The 17500-nt window shown below is 43.7% G+C and overlaps 1 protein-coding gene across 1 annotated transcript; it reads right to left on the reverse strand.

The window, feature by feature from the left end:
• Positions 1-3670: 3670 nt before the first annotated feature.
• LOC134446909 (uncharacterized) lies at positions 3671-6921 on the reverse strand. Its single transcript, XM_063196200.1, has 4 exons — positions 6699-6921; positions 6268-6420; positions 4979-5068; positions 3671-4359 (listed from the first exon to the last, which is right to left on the reverse strand). The coding sequence occupies exons 1-4, from the start codon at positions 6882-6884 to the stop codon at positions 4039-4041; spliced, it is 750 nt and encodes a 249-aa protein (XP_063052270.1). The 5' UTR covers positions 6885-6921; the 3' UTR covers positions 3671-4038.
• Between the last annotated feature and the right edge of the window lie 10579 nt (positions 6922-17500).

Raw genomic sequence — 17500 nt, forward strand, 5'->3', positions numbered from 1 at the left:
TTCTGATTATATGTAATTGACCACACTGGTGCCCAGTCTCCTCCCATTCCCTGGATAACCCATCTCCCCTGAGCTTCCTGGTTGCAGTGTCGTGTAGTGCAAGGTGCCCTCTTGGTACCATAGCTTGAATTGGTTGCAGTCTCAACGTAGTGGGTTTGATCTGTGTGTACTTAACTATAGCTAGCCTGTTTGCTGTGCATTGGGGTGGTTACGGTACTTTGTATTTTATTAGAAGCTCACGGGGTATGGGCGTTCTGTGGTCGTCTGGGATAACGGACCAGTGATGGTGTGACTTTGTCGTTTTAGTTTATTTGTTTCCCTTCTGTGGTTTGTGTATGTCCTATTCCAACTGTGTGGGTTACTGAACCCTTTTTGCACACTCATTATATATTTTATACGAACTGGAAATAATAAAATAAGAGAATCATCTGTTGCCCTGCCTTCTGTCTCTGCCTTCTAAAACGAACCTGTTGTGCCTTGGTTACTAGGCCTATTCAATATTTCTGGGTGGCGAAATTCCCCCAGTGGCGTAGTCGTGCAATTCCATGCAAATATAATAGTTTTAATTTATGGTTTTATTGCCATCTTCCGGTCCACCTTACTACATAAGCTCCACGCTACAGTCTTTGTTTTGAATGCTGTTTGTTTGCGTAAGGGATAGCGGCTGACCAGTTTGATGAATTTAATGGCAAGGTGGAGGACCTACACTGTAAAAAAAAATTTGTTGACTCAACTTCAAAATTCGTGTAACCTGGTTGCCTTGAAATTTGAAGTTGTATGGAAATGATACATTAAGTTGGCACAAAAAGGAAACCAGTTCGCTCAGCTAAAGGTTGAAAGTTCGGAGAACTAATGACATGTCAGGTGAACTGATGTTTGCTTTCCAAACAACTTCCAATTATGTGTTGTATGAACAAATGGTCTTGTGGACTGAACAACAATTTCAATCAATCCAACTTCTAATTGTGTGTTGTATGGACAAATTCTTGTGTGGACTCCACTGTAATCTACATCAGTCCAACTTCTAATTGTGTGTTGTATGGACACATTTTTGTGTGGACCCCACTGTAATCTACATCAGTCCAACTTCTAATTGTGTGTTGTATGGACACAAATGGTTATGTTGACTCCACTCTATTCTACATCAGTACAACATGTTTATACAGTCGGCTTGACTCAAGTTTTGCATTTATCTCAACTTCAATTTTGAAGGCAACCAAGGTAACTTTCTTGATATGTTCATAGAGCTAACAAATTGAAGTTCTTCCAACTTTTTTTCAGGTGTTACCTCGGTTGCCTTCAAAATTGAAGTTCTTCCAACTTCTTTTTAGGTGTACAGCAAAATTACACAAGACTCACTCATGAATAACAACCCACATTTATTGAACACTTTCACTGTACATGACACCGACTAAGTGGGCATATGTATACCCAATTGTGCAATACAAGCAGTGGCAAAAAAAAAAGGCACATTTTCTGAAAATACGATGCCATAGATAGCATGTATACACATTTACAAGAGGCAATAAAACAGCAATTTCTTTAAGTGATGCTGTCCCATTTTTGGAAATGAGCTCATATTACACCTCTCCTTGAGTTCAATAGTTGAGTTTTGCCTCTCCTGTACTTTCATCTGTTCTCTTAGTATGGCAGTGCAAATTTTACCTCCATGCTAGCAGTTAACATTGAGTCCTATGAGACCAGCTGGCGGCTAACTGGTCTCATAGGAGTCAATATTAACCGCTAGCATGGAGGTAAAATTTGCACTGCAGTACTCAGAGAACGGTTGAAAGTACAGGAGAAAGGTAAAACTCAACTATTTAACTCAAGGAGAGGTGTAATATGAGCTCATTTCCAAAAATGGGACAGTATCACTTTAAGTCACATCTGCATCAGTGTTTGCTGACCAGTGCAAGTGAGGTCAGTTTCTCTTTTGGTTGACTCACCCACACATACACACACACATCCAGCTTATGTATAATACGCACGTCTGCCATCACAGATGGACATACGTTTCTTCTGGACAACATTCACTTCAGTCTCGAGGAGGTAATGTTCACACAAATGTTCATTTTCACCTTCTGACCTCACATGAGTGTCACCATTATTGCTGCTGTGTCCACATCTGTTTGTGATATATGTGTGGGTGAATGAATCAAAACATAAAAGTGCATGTACAGTATAATTGATCTACAAAAGGTGATCAAAACATGGCAACCTCCAAAGCCATTTGAACCAGGTTGCAACCCTCATCTCTCAAACACAAAAGTATCTCTGGCAATAGTGGGTAAAGGTAAGACACTAAGCAACTTTTTGAGCAACACTTTTGGGAAACAAAACGGCAAGATATTTTTTTGGGTTCATCAATACAAGTTGAATCAGCAGTACACAATCATGTTGTTGCCAGGCAACTTTGCTCAAAAAGTTGACCTGTGCATCATCACTTGGGGTATAACAAAACATAAAAGTCACTGTAACAGAGCATCCGAGTGTCGTGTGTGTGTGTGTGTGTGTGTGTGTGTGTGTGTGTGTGTGTCTGTGTGTGTGTGTGTCTGTGTGTCTGAGTCTGTGTGTGTGTGTGTCTGTCTGAGTCTGTGTGTGTGTGTGTGTGTGCGTGTGCGTGTGTGTGTGTGCGTGTGTGTGAGCCAGTGTTTGAGACAGTCGTAATTAAACAGAAGGTGGTACTCACATCTATGTGAGAAAATAAAACATTCAACGAAAACAAAAAAGTAAGCCTCACTATTCCAGCTGCTGTGTCCACGTCTGTGTCAGTGTCTGCCAACCAGTATGAGTGATTTCAGTATATATTTTGGTTCACTCACCCACACATACAACACACATCCAGCTTAGATACAGTATACACGTCTACAAGGGCCAGTAAAGTCAACATGGAAACTAAAACCTTCTGTATGACCTCACATGAGTGTCACCATTATTGCTGCTGTGTCCACATATGTGCTATATACGTGTGGATGAATTACTCAAAAGATAAAAGCACATGTAACTTACAGTATAATTGTTTAGAGAAGGTGATCAAAACATGGCAACCTCCAAAGCCATTTGAACCAGGTTGCAACCCTCACCTCTCAAACACAAAAGTATCTCTGGCAATAGTGGGTAAAGGTAAGACACTAGGCAACTTTTTGAGCAACATTTTTGGGAAACAAAACCGCAAGATTGGGCGGTTCATCAATACAAGACCTTGATCAAGAGAACTTAAATCAGCAGTGGACAATCATGTTGTTGCCAGGCAACCTCACTCAAAAAGTTGACCTGTGCATCATCACTATGGGTATAACAAACAATTGGGGACCCCCTCGACAACGAGATATCTTCTCAAGGGGCTATCCCCCCTAAACAAATAAAAGTCACTGTAACTGTTTGTGCATGACTGATCAGAGTTTGTCTCTTTATGTATATCTGAGTGTCTGGCCATCAGTGAATGCAATTGAGTGTCTGGTGTGTGTGTGTGTGTGTGTGCGCGCGCGCGTAAGCCAAAGTGTTTGAGACAGTCGTAATTAAACAGAAGGTGGTACTCACATCTGTGTGAGACAATAAAAAAATGAGATCAAAAATGTAAGCCTCACTATTACTGCTGCTGTGTCCACGTCTGTCAGCGTCTGATCCACAATATATACTGAAATTACTCACACTGGTTGGCATTCACCCACATCCAGCTTATGTACAAAATACACGTCTACAAGGGCCAGAAAAAAAAACCATAGTCCAGTCATTTGAACAGACTTGCTACCCTCACCTTTCAAACTCGAAGTATAAAAAACTAAACCATTTAAAGAGAGAAAACGGCATACAACTCCACTTAAAGACGCGCGTCCGATCACATGTGTGTGGACATGAGCCTGTTCCGGACACCATTAACTCTTGCGGAGCAAGACTCATCGCCAATCTTCATTATCACCTTCTGTATGATCTCGAACATGTACCCGAGTCCTTTTGGGTAGTGGATGTTGAGACCATAAAGCAGTCCCATCAGCAATGAAAACGTGTGAGGCACATCACTTAAAGATGCGTGTCCGATCACATGTGTGTGGACATGAGCCTGTTCCGGACACCATTAACTCTTGCGGAGCAAGACTCTGCACCAATCTTCATTATCACCTTCTGTATGATCTCAAACATGTACCTGAGTCCTTTTGGGTAGTGGATGTTGAGACCATAAAGCAGACCCATCAGCAATGAAAACGCGCGAGGCACATCTTTGAGGTTTCGGAGAACGACATCCTCCTCCAGTGCAAGTGCGACATCGATCACCTCCTTGGGGAGAGGGCGCTGTTCATTCTCTGTAAGGATGAGGATTCCCACGTCCATTCCCTTGACCGCTTCACTCTCCTCATTTGGCTGGTGACAGAGCAAAGAAATAGGAACAACATAGCCAATCAGCATTAATTCCTCAGGAAATTGACATTCAAGATGCATACGGATACATAAAACGCATTTCAATATATAAATATTTGATGAAAAACAATTAATAATAATTAAAAAACAAATAATGTTAAGCGTTGTCTTGCTTTAAGACAATTTAAAAGAGGGAATATGTCGCTAAGCTAATGAAAGTCAATGGATCCGTGTAGCACGGATCCATTGACTTTCATTAGCTTAGCGACATATTCCCTCTTTTAACTTGTCTTAAAGCAAGACAACGGCTTACATGAAAAATAAGACACTTTCCCACCATTATAAACCCCAGCCAACGATTTTAACTGTACTAAGCCCCAAAATAGTGGCATACCCCTTTAAGGAAGAAAGGAATACAAAGTATGCAAATGTTTTCCCTTTTACTTAAGACGTCTCTGATAAATCATGTACCTTTGCACCAACAAATGAGTGGTGAGCCTTCACTACTTTACTTAGCAATTTGAAGCTATACCCAAAACCTTAACACATTCTATAACTACAAATCATTGCTTCAATTGGATGAAAAAAAAAGTGAAATTGCAAGTGATAATTTCTTATGTACCTTACAGATTTTGAAGAAATTGGAAGGGTCCTCCTTCAGAAAATAGGGCAGGGCAAGGAGAACAACGGCTCTCTTCTGTTGATTCGAGTTCTGTACAAAACAATAGGAATCCAAACCAGAAAGGAAATCAGTGCTACACAAGCAGTGTCAAAAGGAAAAGTTAATTTGTCATGCAAGTACAACGCTAGCACATGGCATTACATAACTGTTACACCATTTTATCACATGAGATAGACAGACTGTGTTGTTAATGAAAAACACTAAAACTTAAGGACCCTCCACAAACTTGATCAAACCACTGCAGAGTTTGCTGATCGTAAGACCAGTTCCCCAGGTCTACTGGTTACTCATAAGATATTGGAAGGAAACAGTGTTCCTTTTTTACTTCAACTTTTGACACTTCTGTACACAAGTCACTACCTTTTGAAAGTGTGGAGTCACCTTGAATTTTGATGTTTTCTATTGAAATACACAAGTCAAATAGTAAATATATTGCAAAAGGAGGGTAGCTTAAGGCAGTGTTTCCCAATTTTTTTTGTCCTGCGTAAGCTTACCCCCTTAATTTTGTCACATGAGGAGTATACCTCTCATTCATGCTCTATATCTGTTCCTCTATCTCAGTGCGACTTCGCTCCAAATATTTTTTATCATTACATTTTTCTACGTACCCCCTGTAGTGTGCTTGCGTACCCCTTGTGGTACACGTACCCCTAGTTGGGAAACACTGGCTTAAGGCAACACATTTTGTATGTCAGATTAAACAGACAATTTGTTTTGAATTGTAGAAAGGTGATTACAATCTTTTTATTAATAGCAGTGATTATAGTCATGGTGTATTCGTGTATTATAACACATCGTTTACCTCGTAGGACTTCATGGATATACTGTACACGAGAAATCAGAACCCAAAAACACTGAGTGCAGTAATAAAAGCCAAAGGTGCTGCTACAAACTAGAATATGAAGGGTGTGTAGATCTACTAGACATGAACTACCAGGAAAAGACATATTTAGATGCTTAACTTACTGTACTAGGGTCAGAACAGTAAAATATCAGTTCTAGTTCTTTAGCCAATACTCATGGAAAGATCAAATTAGGGAAGATTTACGAGGTAAAATAAATATTTACCGGTCTAATAGTAAGCTATGCAGCCAATATGTCTTTACTGGTAATTCAAAAAGTCGATATGGAGAATAATCTACCTTTAATGACAACACAACTCTGTTGAATGAATAGACTTGGCCTAAAAAGACTGACAGTCAATAGGGCTTATGCCAGGAATTACTTACATCATCATCAAGAGAGGCGAGGATAGCCGGAAGTTCCTTCACCGTCTGCCTCTGTCTGTAAACACGCAGAAATCTTGGGACCAACTCATCCAGGCCGTCAAAAAATGACTGCTTCAGGTTCTTGGAGACAATCCGTCTGAATTCTGCTTCAATCTGCATTAAGGCCAAGAACAGACAAAGACAAGAGAGCCCAACTTATGCCTTTTCTAGTAGGTTACACGACAGACCTAAGCAGTGATCTCTTGAAAGTACAGGATGAAGATGTTTAATCCATTCTTATTCAGTATATTAGAGATTAGTACTTCAATGTCATGGACCCCACAGGAAGGGACTAAACTTTGGTGCTCAATATTAACATACCTTATTAATAAAGGATGCATGTACTACAATTTCACTTCAATAGTAATGCATTAAGAACATATGGCACCTACCTGCTGCTCTGTGAACAACGCTGGCCATCTGGTTTTGAGATCTTTGACCAAAGGCTCCTCTCTGATGACCTCCTTCCTCCTCAGTGAAAAGGTGCTGTCCATAAGGGCATCGACTTTCTTCCAGTCCACATTCTTTTTCTTCATTTCACTCTGTAAATCGTTTCGGTCTTGTTCAAGCATTTCCATGGTTCTATTCTGAGGGTGTTCTGGCAGAAAATTCACCTCTGACCTCTTGGCTTTCTGTGGTCTCCTGGAATCCCCGGAGGCTGACCGTTTGTGCACAGAAAGCTCCACTGACCCAGCAATGCGTAACTGCTGCCTGAAATTCCCCATTTTGAAGGATATGCTGTATTTCCAGGCATACCATCCACATGTTGAACCAGGTTGTTTTAGGCAAGGAAATTTTTCCACCAAAGCTTTTGCAACAATGGCACAATCTCCAGGGCTAGGGTGGGTCTTTATTTCAAACAGCGCCTCTGCCAATGTATCGAGGATGGCACTGGACATAGATTTAGACACTTCCAAAAGAGAGCCATCTCTGAAATATGCCTCATTGCCACGCTGTAGTCTCAACTCCATGTCTGTTGGGAACTTTGGAATGATGAAAGGGTCTGGTAGATATCCACTGCGTTTGGGAGTTGATTCTCCAGAGGAGGTTGATGGCAAGCTAGCAGTGTCGAGTGTGGAATCAGACAGCTGATCATCATTGGAGGTGTCCTGGACATTTGAAGACTCTTGGATATGCTTCTGGAAAACCTTCAATGTAGTCGTGTCTCCTGTCAGGTCAGACATGCTTGTCAGATTGCATAATTCATTGCCGAAGCTTGGGTCTTCAAATTGCACTATCAGCGTTCCATCCAAACTTAGTTCTCTCTTCAGTATATCGATGAATGCATCAAGCGTGTCCGGAAGGCTTTCGATGTGGAGTCTTCTTATGTCATCTGGTGCAATGATCACACGAAACCGCATAGTTCCTAGTCATGACAGAAAGAGAGAAGACATAAAAGGCCAAGTTAAGCATGCATGTAGGGTGCTACACTTTTATATCTGAACAAAGTTATAGGCAGTTTCTTTTCTTTTCGAACGTAGTAACAGGGACAAGAGAGACCTTTTTTTTTTTTTTTTTTGAAAAACACTGAAATAGGCCATTCACAATCTTGTGTTTTGACATTCCCTGTACAGTTCACTTCGTTTCCATAATAGTGCTATTCTACTAGTTGATCCCGACAAGGCATTATACAAAAACAAAATGGCAAAACACAACAATGTAACCCCAAGTCAACCATACTTCTGTGATCAGCCTGTACATTTAGGACTATAAGACTAGGCCTACTGTTGTGCAGTTTTAACTATGGATAGAAAGTGGAGGCAATAGCCAACAGATGACGCACAGAAAATTAGAAACACTATTTTGTTTACCATATGACGCTTACAGCCACCCGCTCGAACAGGCGCGAAAGTAGGCTTCCATAACCATTTCCTAACACATTTCCATAACGCAGTTATGGACGCAATCTGATTTCATGCACGCACACTTTGCTTGCAGACAAAGAAGGGTTTAGTCCAGCCACACGGACAACCTCGGAAGGGCAGTTCTAGTGCCACATTAAAGTAGAGCCCTAAACTAGCGACAGTCGTACAACTAGCCAGCTACGAGCCCCGTTTCCAAAAATACTAGTTGTTAACCAGCTAGCTTATCTAGCCAATGGTCAAATGCATTGCAACAAGTTGCTAATTTACTTAGAAAACATGCTGTGAGGAAACACCTGCTAGTAACAAAGGAACGGTCCTCATATCAAACGAACACAGTTCAACCCATTTGTGAAGTACAATATTACAGATCATAGATAGGTTTTGCCAACCAACTCGGCTCATTTTAAAGTTAACATAAGCTTACCATATTGCTCACACAGTTCCTTACCCAACTACTCCGTCTACTTGCTAGCTAATACATGTGCACACAGAGAGGGAGGGGTGGGATAGCAAATTCTTACCGCGATGTCCTTCACATCCGAAAATATCTGATTTAACCCTTCACCGAATGCAACACAAAACCAAAAACGAAGACAAGATACTTAAGAAATACTCAGACACTCTGCTCTTCCGAAAATTCCTTCGAAATCTCTGTTCACTTCAGAGGCAAGTGCAAGCATTCCCTCCACCAACCATCATGCTTCCAACGTATTCCCTTTGTTCGTTCTCCTCTTCCCTCCAGAGTGCCCCGGATGTATCTATAGCTAACTGAACCTCAAATCCCGACCGGACAACAACAGTAGTCAACATCACATGTTGGCCAATTTTAAAAGAACAAAACTAAGCTACGCTTACACATTTCAGTACGACTATGAGTAAATGGCCATTTCTCCAGTAGTTGTTTTTTAAAACGCAGTCCGTCTCAAAATGACAAATCTGGTATCATCCAGCTGTGACTAGCCTGATGAGGACAAATAGCATAGCCTAAAACATGCCTTCGTAATGTACCCACCCAATTCACCACTTTTTTGGCAAGTTACACTAAAACTCGTGGATAACTTACAGTATGGCGTTAAAACGTTTGCATGGGCAATAAAAATGTCTAAAGTTTACTCACGTCTCTTTTGACCAAATGCTCGCTCCAGTAATGGCGGTCCTCGTCGTCCTCCTGATAAGATTCAAAAACGTAACGTGCTCGTACGTGATGACGTAGAGTGACGACGCAGAGGAAGAACTTGAACTTCAATCCCAGATGACAAGAATGCCTTTGTTATGTCAACTGTGCGTCGGAATTTCTGAGTGGAAATACCGTTATCAGTGTTGGCTCAACAAAACCATTGAAAAGTTTTGGGCTGAAAGTTCAGTTGACTTAAAAAATGAAACTGAGCCAACAAAAATGGGATATCATTTAATACAGTGTAGAACTCAAACGACGTGCGCAGCACAGAGATGGAGTTGCATCCGCCAAGACATTAACTTCATCGAACAAGTTGACCTCGAAGTTGACAACTTATTCCCCATTTGCAATTATCACCAATAAAGGGGATTTTTTCAAGTCTATGACTGTCTTTAAAAGTTGTTGGAGTCATGCACAAGAACTACTGAAAATTAAATGATAATATACCGTTGGGAAACAAATAGTCCCTTCCAGACCTTAGTGGTTACTTTAGACCTAGTCAACTATGTTGTCATTTTTTTACTAGTGTATGCACTTTCCATGAGGTTCATTCGTCATTGGTAAGCTCTGAGCTCTGATCTCTTGAGATGTGTTTGTATCTTTTAGCCTTGACTTTGGGAAATAGTGACTGTCCTTAAAGTTTTGATGGTGCATTTCTTTCCTTCTTTTTATAGCCATAATCTGATATTTGCTTGATTCAAAACAGCAAAATACAATTGTCCAGGCCAAATCCACAAGGCACTATATTTCTGCCCTTAATATCCTGTGAATGCCTGTTTTGCAAATGATGATTGCGGCATCGTCTGTCATATCAGCAGCCACACAGCCACACAGTCTCTCTCTCTCTCTCTCTCTCTCTCTCTCTCTCTCTCTCTCTCTCTCTCTCTCTCTCTCTCTCTCTCTCTCTCTCTCTCTCTCTCTCACCCATACCCACACACACACACACACACACACACACACACACACACACACACACACACACACACACACACACACAAGGTCCTCCATCCTCCATCGCTCCCATCAGCAGGCCATTTAGGTCTAATTAGTGGCTGCATGTCCAGTGATAGGATTTCCCACACTGTGATGCGGAGAGAGGAATCCAATAAGCTAGAGTGAGGCTGGCACTGCCAATGAGGGCTTATCCACACACACACACACACACACACACACACACACACAGACACACACACACACACACACACACACACACACACACACACACACACACACACACACACACATAGACGTCACACACACACACACACGCTCACGCACACACACATAGACGTTACACACACACACACACACACACGCTCATAGACGTTACACACACAAACACACACACACACATGCTAACGCACGCACACATACACACACACACACACGCGCTGACACACACACACATACACATGCTAACGCACGCACACACACACACACACACACACACACACACACATAGGGCTGCCCCCCCCCTCACTCACTCCCTCACTGCTCCTTGTCTCTTTCTATCTCTTTTCCTTTCTGTTTTGGTCCTTTACTCACCCTCTTTCTCACTTTCTCTCTTTATCTCTCTGTCTCTGTCTCTCTCTCGCTCTCTCTCTCTCTCTCTCTCTCTCTCTCTCTCTCTCTCTCTCTCTCTCTCTCTCTCTCACACACACACACACACACACACGCACACCGACAAGCACATGCACATGGTCTCGGTCTATCTTCTTGGCAAGCTATCTGTAACTCCCTCCTATATCTCTGTCTAGCCCTCGTCTCCACTTCACTCCTCTCTCTAGTCCTCTTTTGTCTTGATGTGCTTCTCAATCTGTTAATCAGTCAGCACGTCCCTGTAGTCCCCATCTATCTGCATCAGCCTGGCATTCTCTCTCTCTCTCTCTCTCTCTCTCTGTCACACCCCCTCTCTCTCGCTGTCCCTTTTTCTCTCACCCTCCATTCTTACACAATAACATTCTCTCTCTCTCTCTCTCTCTCTCTCTCTCTCTCTCTCTCTCTCTCTCTCTCTCTCTCTCTCTCTCTATCTCTGTCACACCACCTCTCTCTTTCTCTCTCACTGTCCCTCTTTCTCTCACCCTCCATTCTGACCCAATAATATTATCTCTGTCTCTCTCTCAGTCTCTCTCTCCATCCCCCTCTCTTTTCCTCTCTCACTCGCTGTCTGTCTTTCTCTCGCCCTCCATTCTGACACAATAACATTCTCTCTCTCTCTCTCTCTCTCTCTCTCTGTCTCTCTCTCTCTCTCTCTCTCTCTCTCTCTCTCTCTCTCTCTCTCTCTCTCTCTCTCTCTCTCTCTCTCTCTCTCTCTCTCTCTCTCTCTCTCTCTCTCTCTCCCCTGCAGCCAATTCCTGGAGAGTCAGTCCTCAGTTTCCCCGGCGGGCATTCCGACTCTCCGAGCTCGCTCATTTCAACCATGTAACGAGACAAATGATTGTCTTCCTGCTAGACAGGGGGGCAGGGGGAGAGCAGTGTGTGTGTGTGTGTGTGTGTGTGTGTGTGTGTGTGTGTGTGTGTGTGTGTGTGTGTGTGTGTGTGTGTGTGAGTGTTTGTGTGAGTGCGTGTCTGTGTGTTTGTCGGTGTGTGTGTGTGTGTGTGTGTGTGTGTGTGTGTGTGTGTGTGAGTGTGTGTGTGTGTGTGTGTGTGTGCTCAGAGGGAGGGGGGTTTGCAGATATATAGTGAGAAGAGGGGAGGGACTGTTGTCCAATATTTCTTGACTGAGTAGGTTGGGGGGAAGTCTGTGTGTGTGTGTGTGTGTGTGTGTGTGTGTGTGTGTGTGTGTGTGTGTGTGTGTGTGTGTGTGTGTGTGTGTGTGTGTGTGTGTGTGTGTGAGAGAGTGTGTGTGTGTGTGTGTGTGTGTGTGTGTGTGTGTGTGTGTGTGTGTGTGTGTGTGTGTGTGTGTGTTGTGTGTGTGTGTGTGTGTGTGTGTGTGTGGTTTTTTTTTGGGGGGGGGGGTAGGTGGGTTCTGCTGTTGCATACTGCAGGTGCAGCGGGCCCCTGGAATTGCTTTGTTTAAACTTGTCAGACGGGAATGGAGATTGTTTTTTTCCTCTCGTTTGGAAACTGACTGTTTCCTGAGGCCGCTAAGACAAGTGGGAGGGAGGGCTGAAGTGTATTGTGTTGTGTTGTAGATGTATAATGCTCATATGTCTAACTGTTAAGCAAACAGTTTTTCTTTTACTTCAGACATGCAAAAGTTGTGTGTGTGTGTGTGTGTGTGTGTGTGTGTGTGTGTGTGTGTGTGTGTGTGTGTGTGTGTGTGTGTGTGTGTGTGTGTGTGTGTGTGTGTGTGTGTGTGTGCGTGTGTGTCTGTGTCTGTGTGTGTCTGTGTGTGTCTGTCTGTCTGTGTGTGTAGAAGCGTGTGTGTAGAAGCGCTGTGTGTTTTTTGGAAGTGATGTAGGTGAATTCACGTAAATTAGGCTACTTTGGGCCATTCACTTATATGCAAAAAAAGTGACCCAATTTACCTGAATTCACCATATACTGGTTTGCATGTGAGTGCTGGTGAGTGAGTGCCGTGATACCCTACACTTGCAAAATAGTGTTAAAGGGACACTGTGCAGGAAATGGTCAAAAAAGGTACTGCAACTATGTTGCTCATTGAAACTGGGTTGCCTATTGCCAAATTTGATCCTTTCATGAAAGTTTACTAAGTAATAAACTAATATTTTCTAGTATGGCCCAAGTACAGTCAGTTTTACAGCTAAAAATGGCTATTTCTAGAAATTCAAAATGGCGGACCATGGAGAAGATCCCCCTTTTCATGTATGAAAAGTGCAATTTTTCCAGTCATAATTATTAATGAACACTTTGAATTTGATGGTGGCGGTAAATATTCATGAAAAAGGTAACATTAGTGAATGGGTAGCATGGATTCTGGAAATAAACAACAACAAATCCGGCACAGTGTCCCTTTAAGAAAAACAGCAGAAGAAAGGTAACTCTACTGTGCTCTGTTCTGCTGCACTACACAGACTAGGCAGACATCTTGATATCAGCGGAGCAGAGTGGCCTACAAGTGCAGAGAGAAACCAGAGTGGATGGATGAAAATAGAAACAAGTCCCCTGTGTGTGTTTGTGTGTGTGTGTGTGTGTGTGTGTGTGTGTGTGTGTGTGTGTGTGTGTGTGTGTGTGTGTGTGTGTGTGTGTGTGTGTGTGTGTGTGTGTGTGCGTGCGCGTGTGCCCGTGTGTGTGCCCGTGGCTGTCTGCAATTGGGGTAAGTCACGCTCCTAAATAATTTAGTGTTTGCCATTGTGCTCCAAAGGTCCCGCCGATGAACTTATGAACGACTTTGTGCATGTGTGCGTGTGTGTGTGTGTGTGTGTGTGTGTGTGTGTGTGTGTGTGTGTGTGTGTGTGTGTGTGTGTGTGTGTGGCGTGTGTGTTTGTGTTTGTGTGTGTCTATGTGTGTGTATCTGTATGTGTGTGTGTGTGTGTGTGTGTGTGTGTGTGTGTGTGTGTGTGTGTGTGTGTGTGTGTGTGTGTGTGTGTGTGTGTGTGTGTGTGTGTGTGTGTGTGTTTGTGTTTTGCGCCCTTGCCTTTCAACTCCCCTGTCATCCAGACTGCCATTGATTTCAGCCTTTTTCTTTTTTTTTTTTTTTTTACTTTTGTTGTCGTTGCAGACCAGGGACAGATTTTAATTGCTTGGGGCAGTAAACAACTTTCAATGATTAATGCTGGTAGCTCTTTCAGATGTTGCCAGCGGAGCTCCTTAATTGATTGCATCTCAATTGCATTACAGAGAAGCTGGACCGGTCACCCTGAAGATGCACAGCTGTCAGAGGAACACTGGCAGAGTAGCAGAGTGGTACAGTACCAGAGTGGCATCTTCCAGACAGGTAAACCTGCATATGAAGACTTTAACACCTTCGAAGGTCATCATGCTCTGAAGCATCATCTTGGCCAATCAGTGGTCGCCCCTGTCTGTCATCCACTTTTTCAGATTCTTCAAACTCTGCTGACATTAAACCGTCAAAATCCTTTCTCTCAGTCTTCCAGAGATACTCCTGTGCTCACTCTCCAAGGTAAAGCCATTCACCTTTACAAAGCATTACAACCACTTGCATCAGCTTTCCACCCAAAGGAAGGAATAAGTAAAAGAGACACAGGCTAATGGATTTGGCCTGGAGGGGTGTGCCACATGTTATTTGAATCCCGCTGCCCTCAGGACATCGTAGGCAGAGGGAGAGGAAGAGTTCGAGGCAAAGACAGAAGTAGTGGTAAAGGAAGAGGCATACTGTATAGCCTAAGCAAAAGAAGAGGAAGACTCAGAAGAAGAGGCAGAGGTTGGAACAGAGGTAGAAGCAGGGAAAGTGGCAGAGGCATGAAAACCACATGGGACACAGTAATGTGCGAAAGGATTTGCAAAAAGATAGGCTAATTGCTAACCGTGGTAGCGGTACAGCTAGAGCAACAGAGTGCTAGAGATGGTTCCATATCATTGATCCGACAGCCCATAAGTCCAACATTCCCTTATTCCGACAATGCATTTGGAAAATAGAACTCAAGCGTATTGTTCACGCAAATGAATGGCAAAGTAGCACGCTAGCTTTGGCTGTGAGTGGGTTTTGAACAGGACTGGCCGCGCACGCCGACGCTGTCAGTGTGAAAGGCAGAGAAAAACACACGGGCCGAAACGAAGCAGAAAGACTGCATTCGTCCCGCGACCGTTCCATTCGGCTTTGGTATGTTTTGCCCCTAAGGATTGTGTAGTCCATACACAGTATGAATCAGTTTGTACGTTTATGTACACTACATTACCAAAAGTATTCACTTACACTGGCAAATTAACAGAATCAGGTCTCCTACTTACTTGGTATGGAAACAGATGTAAAATTTAAAAAAATCAAGCACCTAGGCATTCAGACTGTTTTTAGAATGGGCTGCTCTCAGGAGCTCAGAGAATTTCAGCATGGAACTATCATAGGATAACACCAGAGAAAATAGAGAGAGAGAGAGGTTCCATTGGCCCATTGTTTCCGGGTTCTACAATTGCAAGGGGGAGGGGGGGAAATCCCCCTTTAGGCAGACCTAAGGACTGTTCTATTCAATGCTAGGAGTATTATGACACGCCCCTTTAGGCAGACCGGAACCTGGTCATGTTAGGTGCCCATAGCAACCTATTACATTGGCATATCTCTATACTTAAAGAATCTCTGATAACGCCTGTGCAGGTGTTCATGAAATGTCCTCGCTTCTAAATATTCCACATTCAACTGTCAGCTTTCCTGTAAAAAAAATGAAGAGTTGCTAACAACAGCAACTCAGCCACAACTTGACCCTCATGGCATTTTATATATTGAGAGAAGTGGCCGTTCAGATGACTTTGTCCTAGGCCTGGCTCAAGTCAACCGCACTGGTTCCAAATGTACACCCCCCTAAAAAATAAACATTTTCAAATTGTGGCAGAGGCAGAAGTGGGGGCAGATGCAGAGTCATGAGCATAGCCAGCAGCTAGAAAGACTAGGGGCCCCGAGTTGGAGGCAGACTGAGGATGCATGTGGTTAAGTGATGCTTGAGGCCCCCAAAACTAACATTTGCACTACAGAGGATTAACACATACGCCAGCAGGACCGCTGACAGCGTTGGCCAGGGCCTGAGACAAAGTCATGTGAAAGAACCCCCCTCCAGCACATACAAACTAAAGAGTAGCCAATGTGGGGCCCCCTTCGTCCCTGGGCCCAAGACTACTGACCCTTTTGTCCCCTCTTGTCAGTTTCCCTGTACAAGACACAAAGCTTTTACCCTGCATAGTGTTAAAACATAAACCATACACATCTTTGCCACTGCACATCATCAACACATGTACCATACAAAGGTCTACACACCAGGGCTGGACTGGCCATCTTTTTTTACATTTCTGAAAATAGGGGCCCACAAGGGTGCAGGGCCCACCGGTTTGTCAGTTATGCACCGCTAATTATGAGGGGCCCCTTTAAGCCAAAAGTGTGCGGGCCCTATTTCTCCTCCCGTCCAGCCCTGGTGTACTGTACACTGCAGAGTGTTAACACATGAAACATACAAAGCTTTCACACTGCAAAGGGCTAACTTGACACACACACACAAATACACATAACCATACAAAGCATTTGCCTTTTGGTTTGGTTTATTTATGGATATAGGAAGACAAAAAGGTATCCAAGGGATAACATGTAAAAGCGTAAACACTTATTTCCAACATGGTCCCTGATGCCTTTGACGTTGCCCGTGCAGCTCAAAGCATGTGAACAATGACAGTGTGATTTGATTTCGGCCTGGTAGCCATGCAGGGCCCAGCTCCAGGCTCCAGGCTCCATCGCCCTCTTTAGGACTCGGCTGGTTGCAATCCGTCATGCCTGCCCCAGAAAGAGAGAGAGAGAGGTACACACACTCCCACACACGTGCATGCCCGTACACACACACACACACACGCACACACACACGCATGCACGGCTGGTTGCAATTGGTCGTGGATGCACAGTCTCTCTCTCTCTCTCTCTCTCTCTCTCTCTCTCTCTCTCTCTCTCTCTCTCTCTCTCTCTCTCTGTCTCTCTCACATACACACACACGTACACACACGCGCGCACACACACACACCACACACACACTCACGGCTGGTTGCAATCGGTCGTGCCTGCATGGGAGACGGAGGCGTTTCCTGTTCGTGGCACTCACGGGTCACGAGAGTGGAGTACAGCCTGACATACAGCATGGGAGTGAGGCACACACTGACATAGAGCATGAGGTAGAAGGAAAGATATTCTCTTAGGAGAACTTTTTTATATAGCTGTGTAACCGCAGAGATACACCAGCGGCGACGCGACTCAAGCGACAGAGTGTAGCAGCAAGCGATACGAGAGATTGAGGAGACTAGAGTATGTCCGTACAGGCAGAAGGCAAAGCATTCAAGCATTCCCATTGGCTGTGGTCACTGACCTCTATACAGTCATTGGCTGTCGCGGCCTGTCGCCGAACCGCGTCATAGAAAGTTGAAAAGATTTCAACTTCAAATTGTCGCGCTCGTCGCGCAAATCGCTCTAGTCTCCAGAATCGCTTTTGTCTCTCGACTCAATACAAAGTCAATTACTTCCGTCGCTCGACTCGCTCAGATCGCCGCTGGTGTATCTCTGCGGTTAGGGTTATCGTGTGTGTGTGCGTGCGCGCGTGTGTGC

The sequence above is a fragment of the Engraulis encrasicolus genome, chromosome 4, assembly GCF_034702125.1.
Source record: "Engraulis encrasicolus isolate BLACKSEA-1 chromosome 4, IST_EnEncr_1.0, whole genome shotgun sequence".
NCBI lineage: Eukaryota > Metazoa > Chordata > Actinopteri > Clupeiformes > Engraulidae > Engraulis > Engraulis encrasicolus.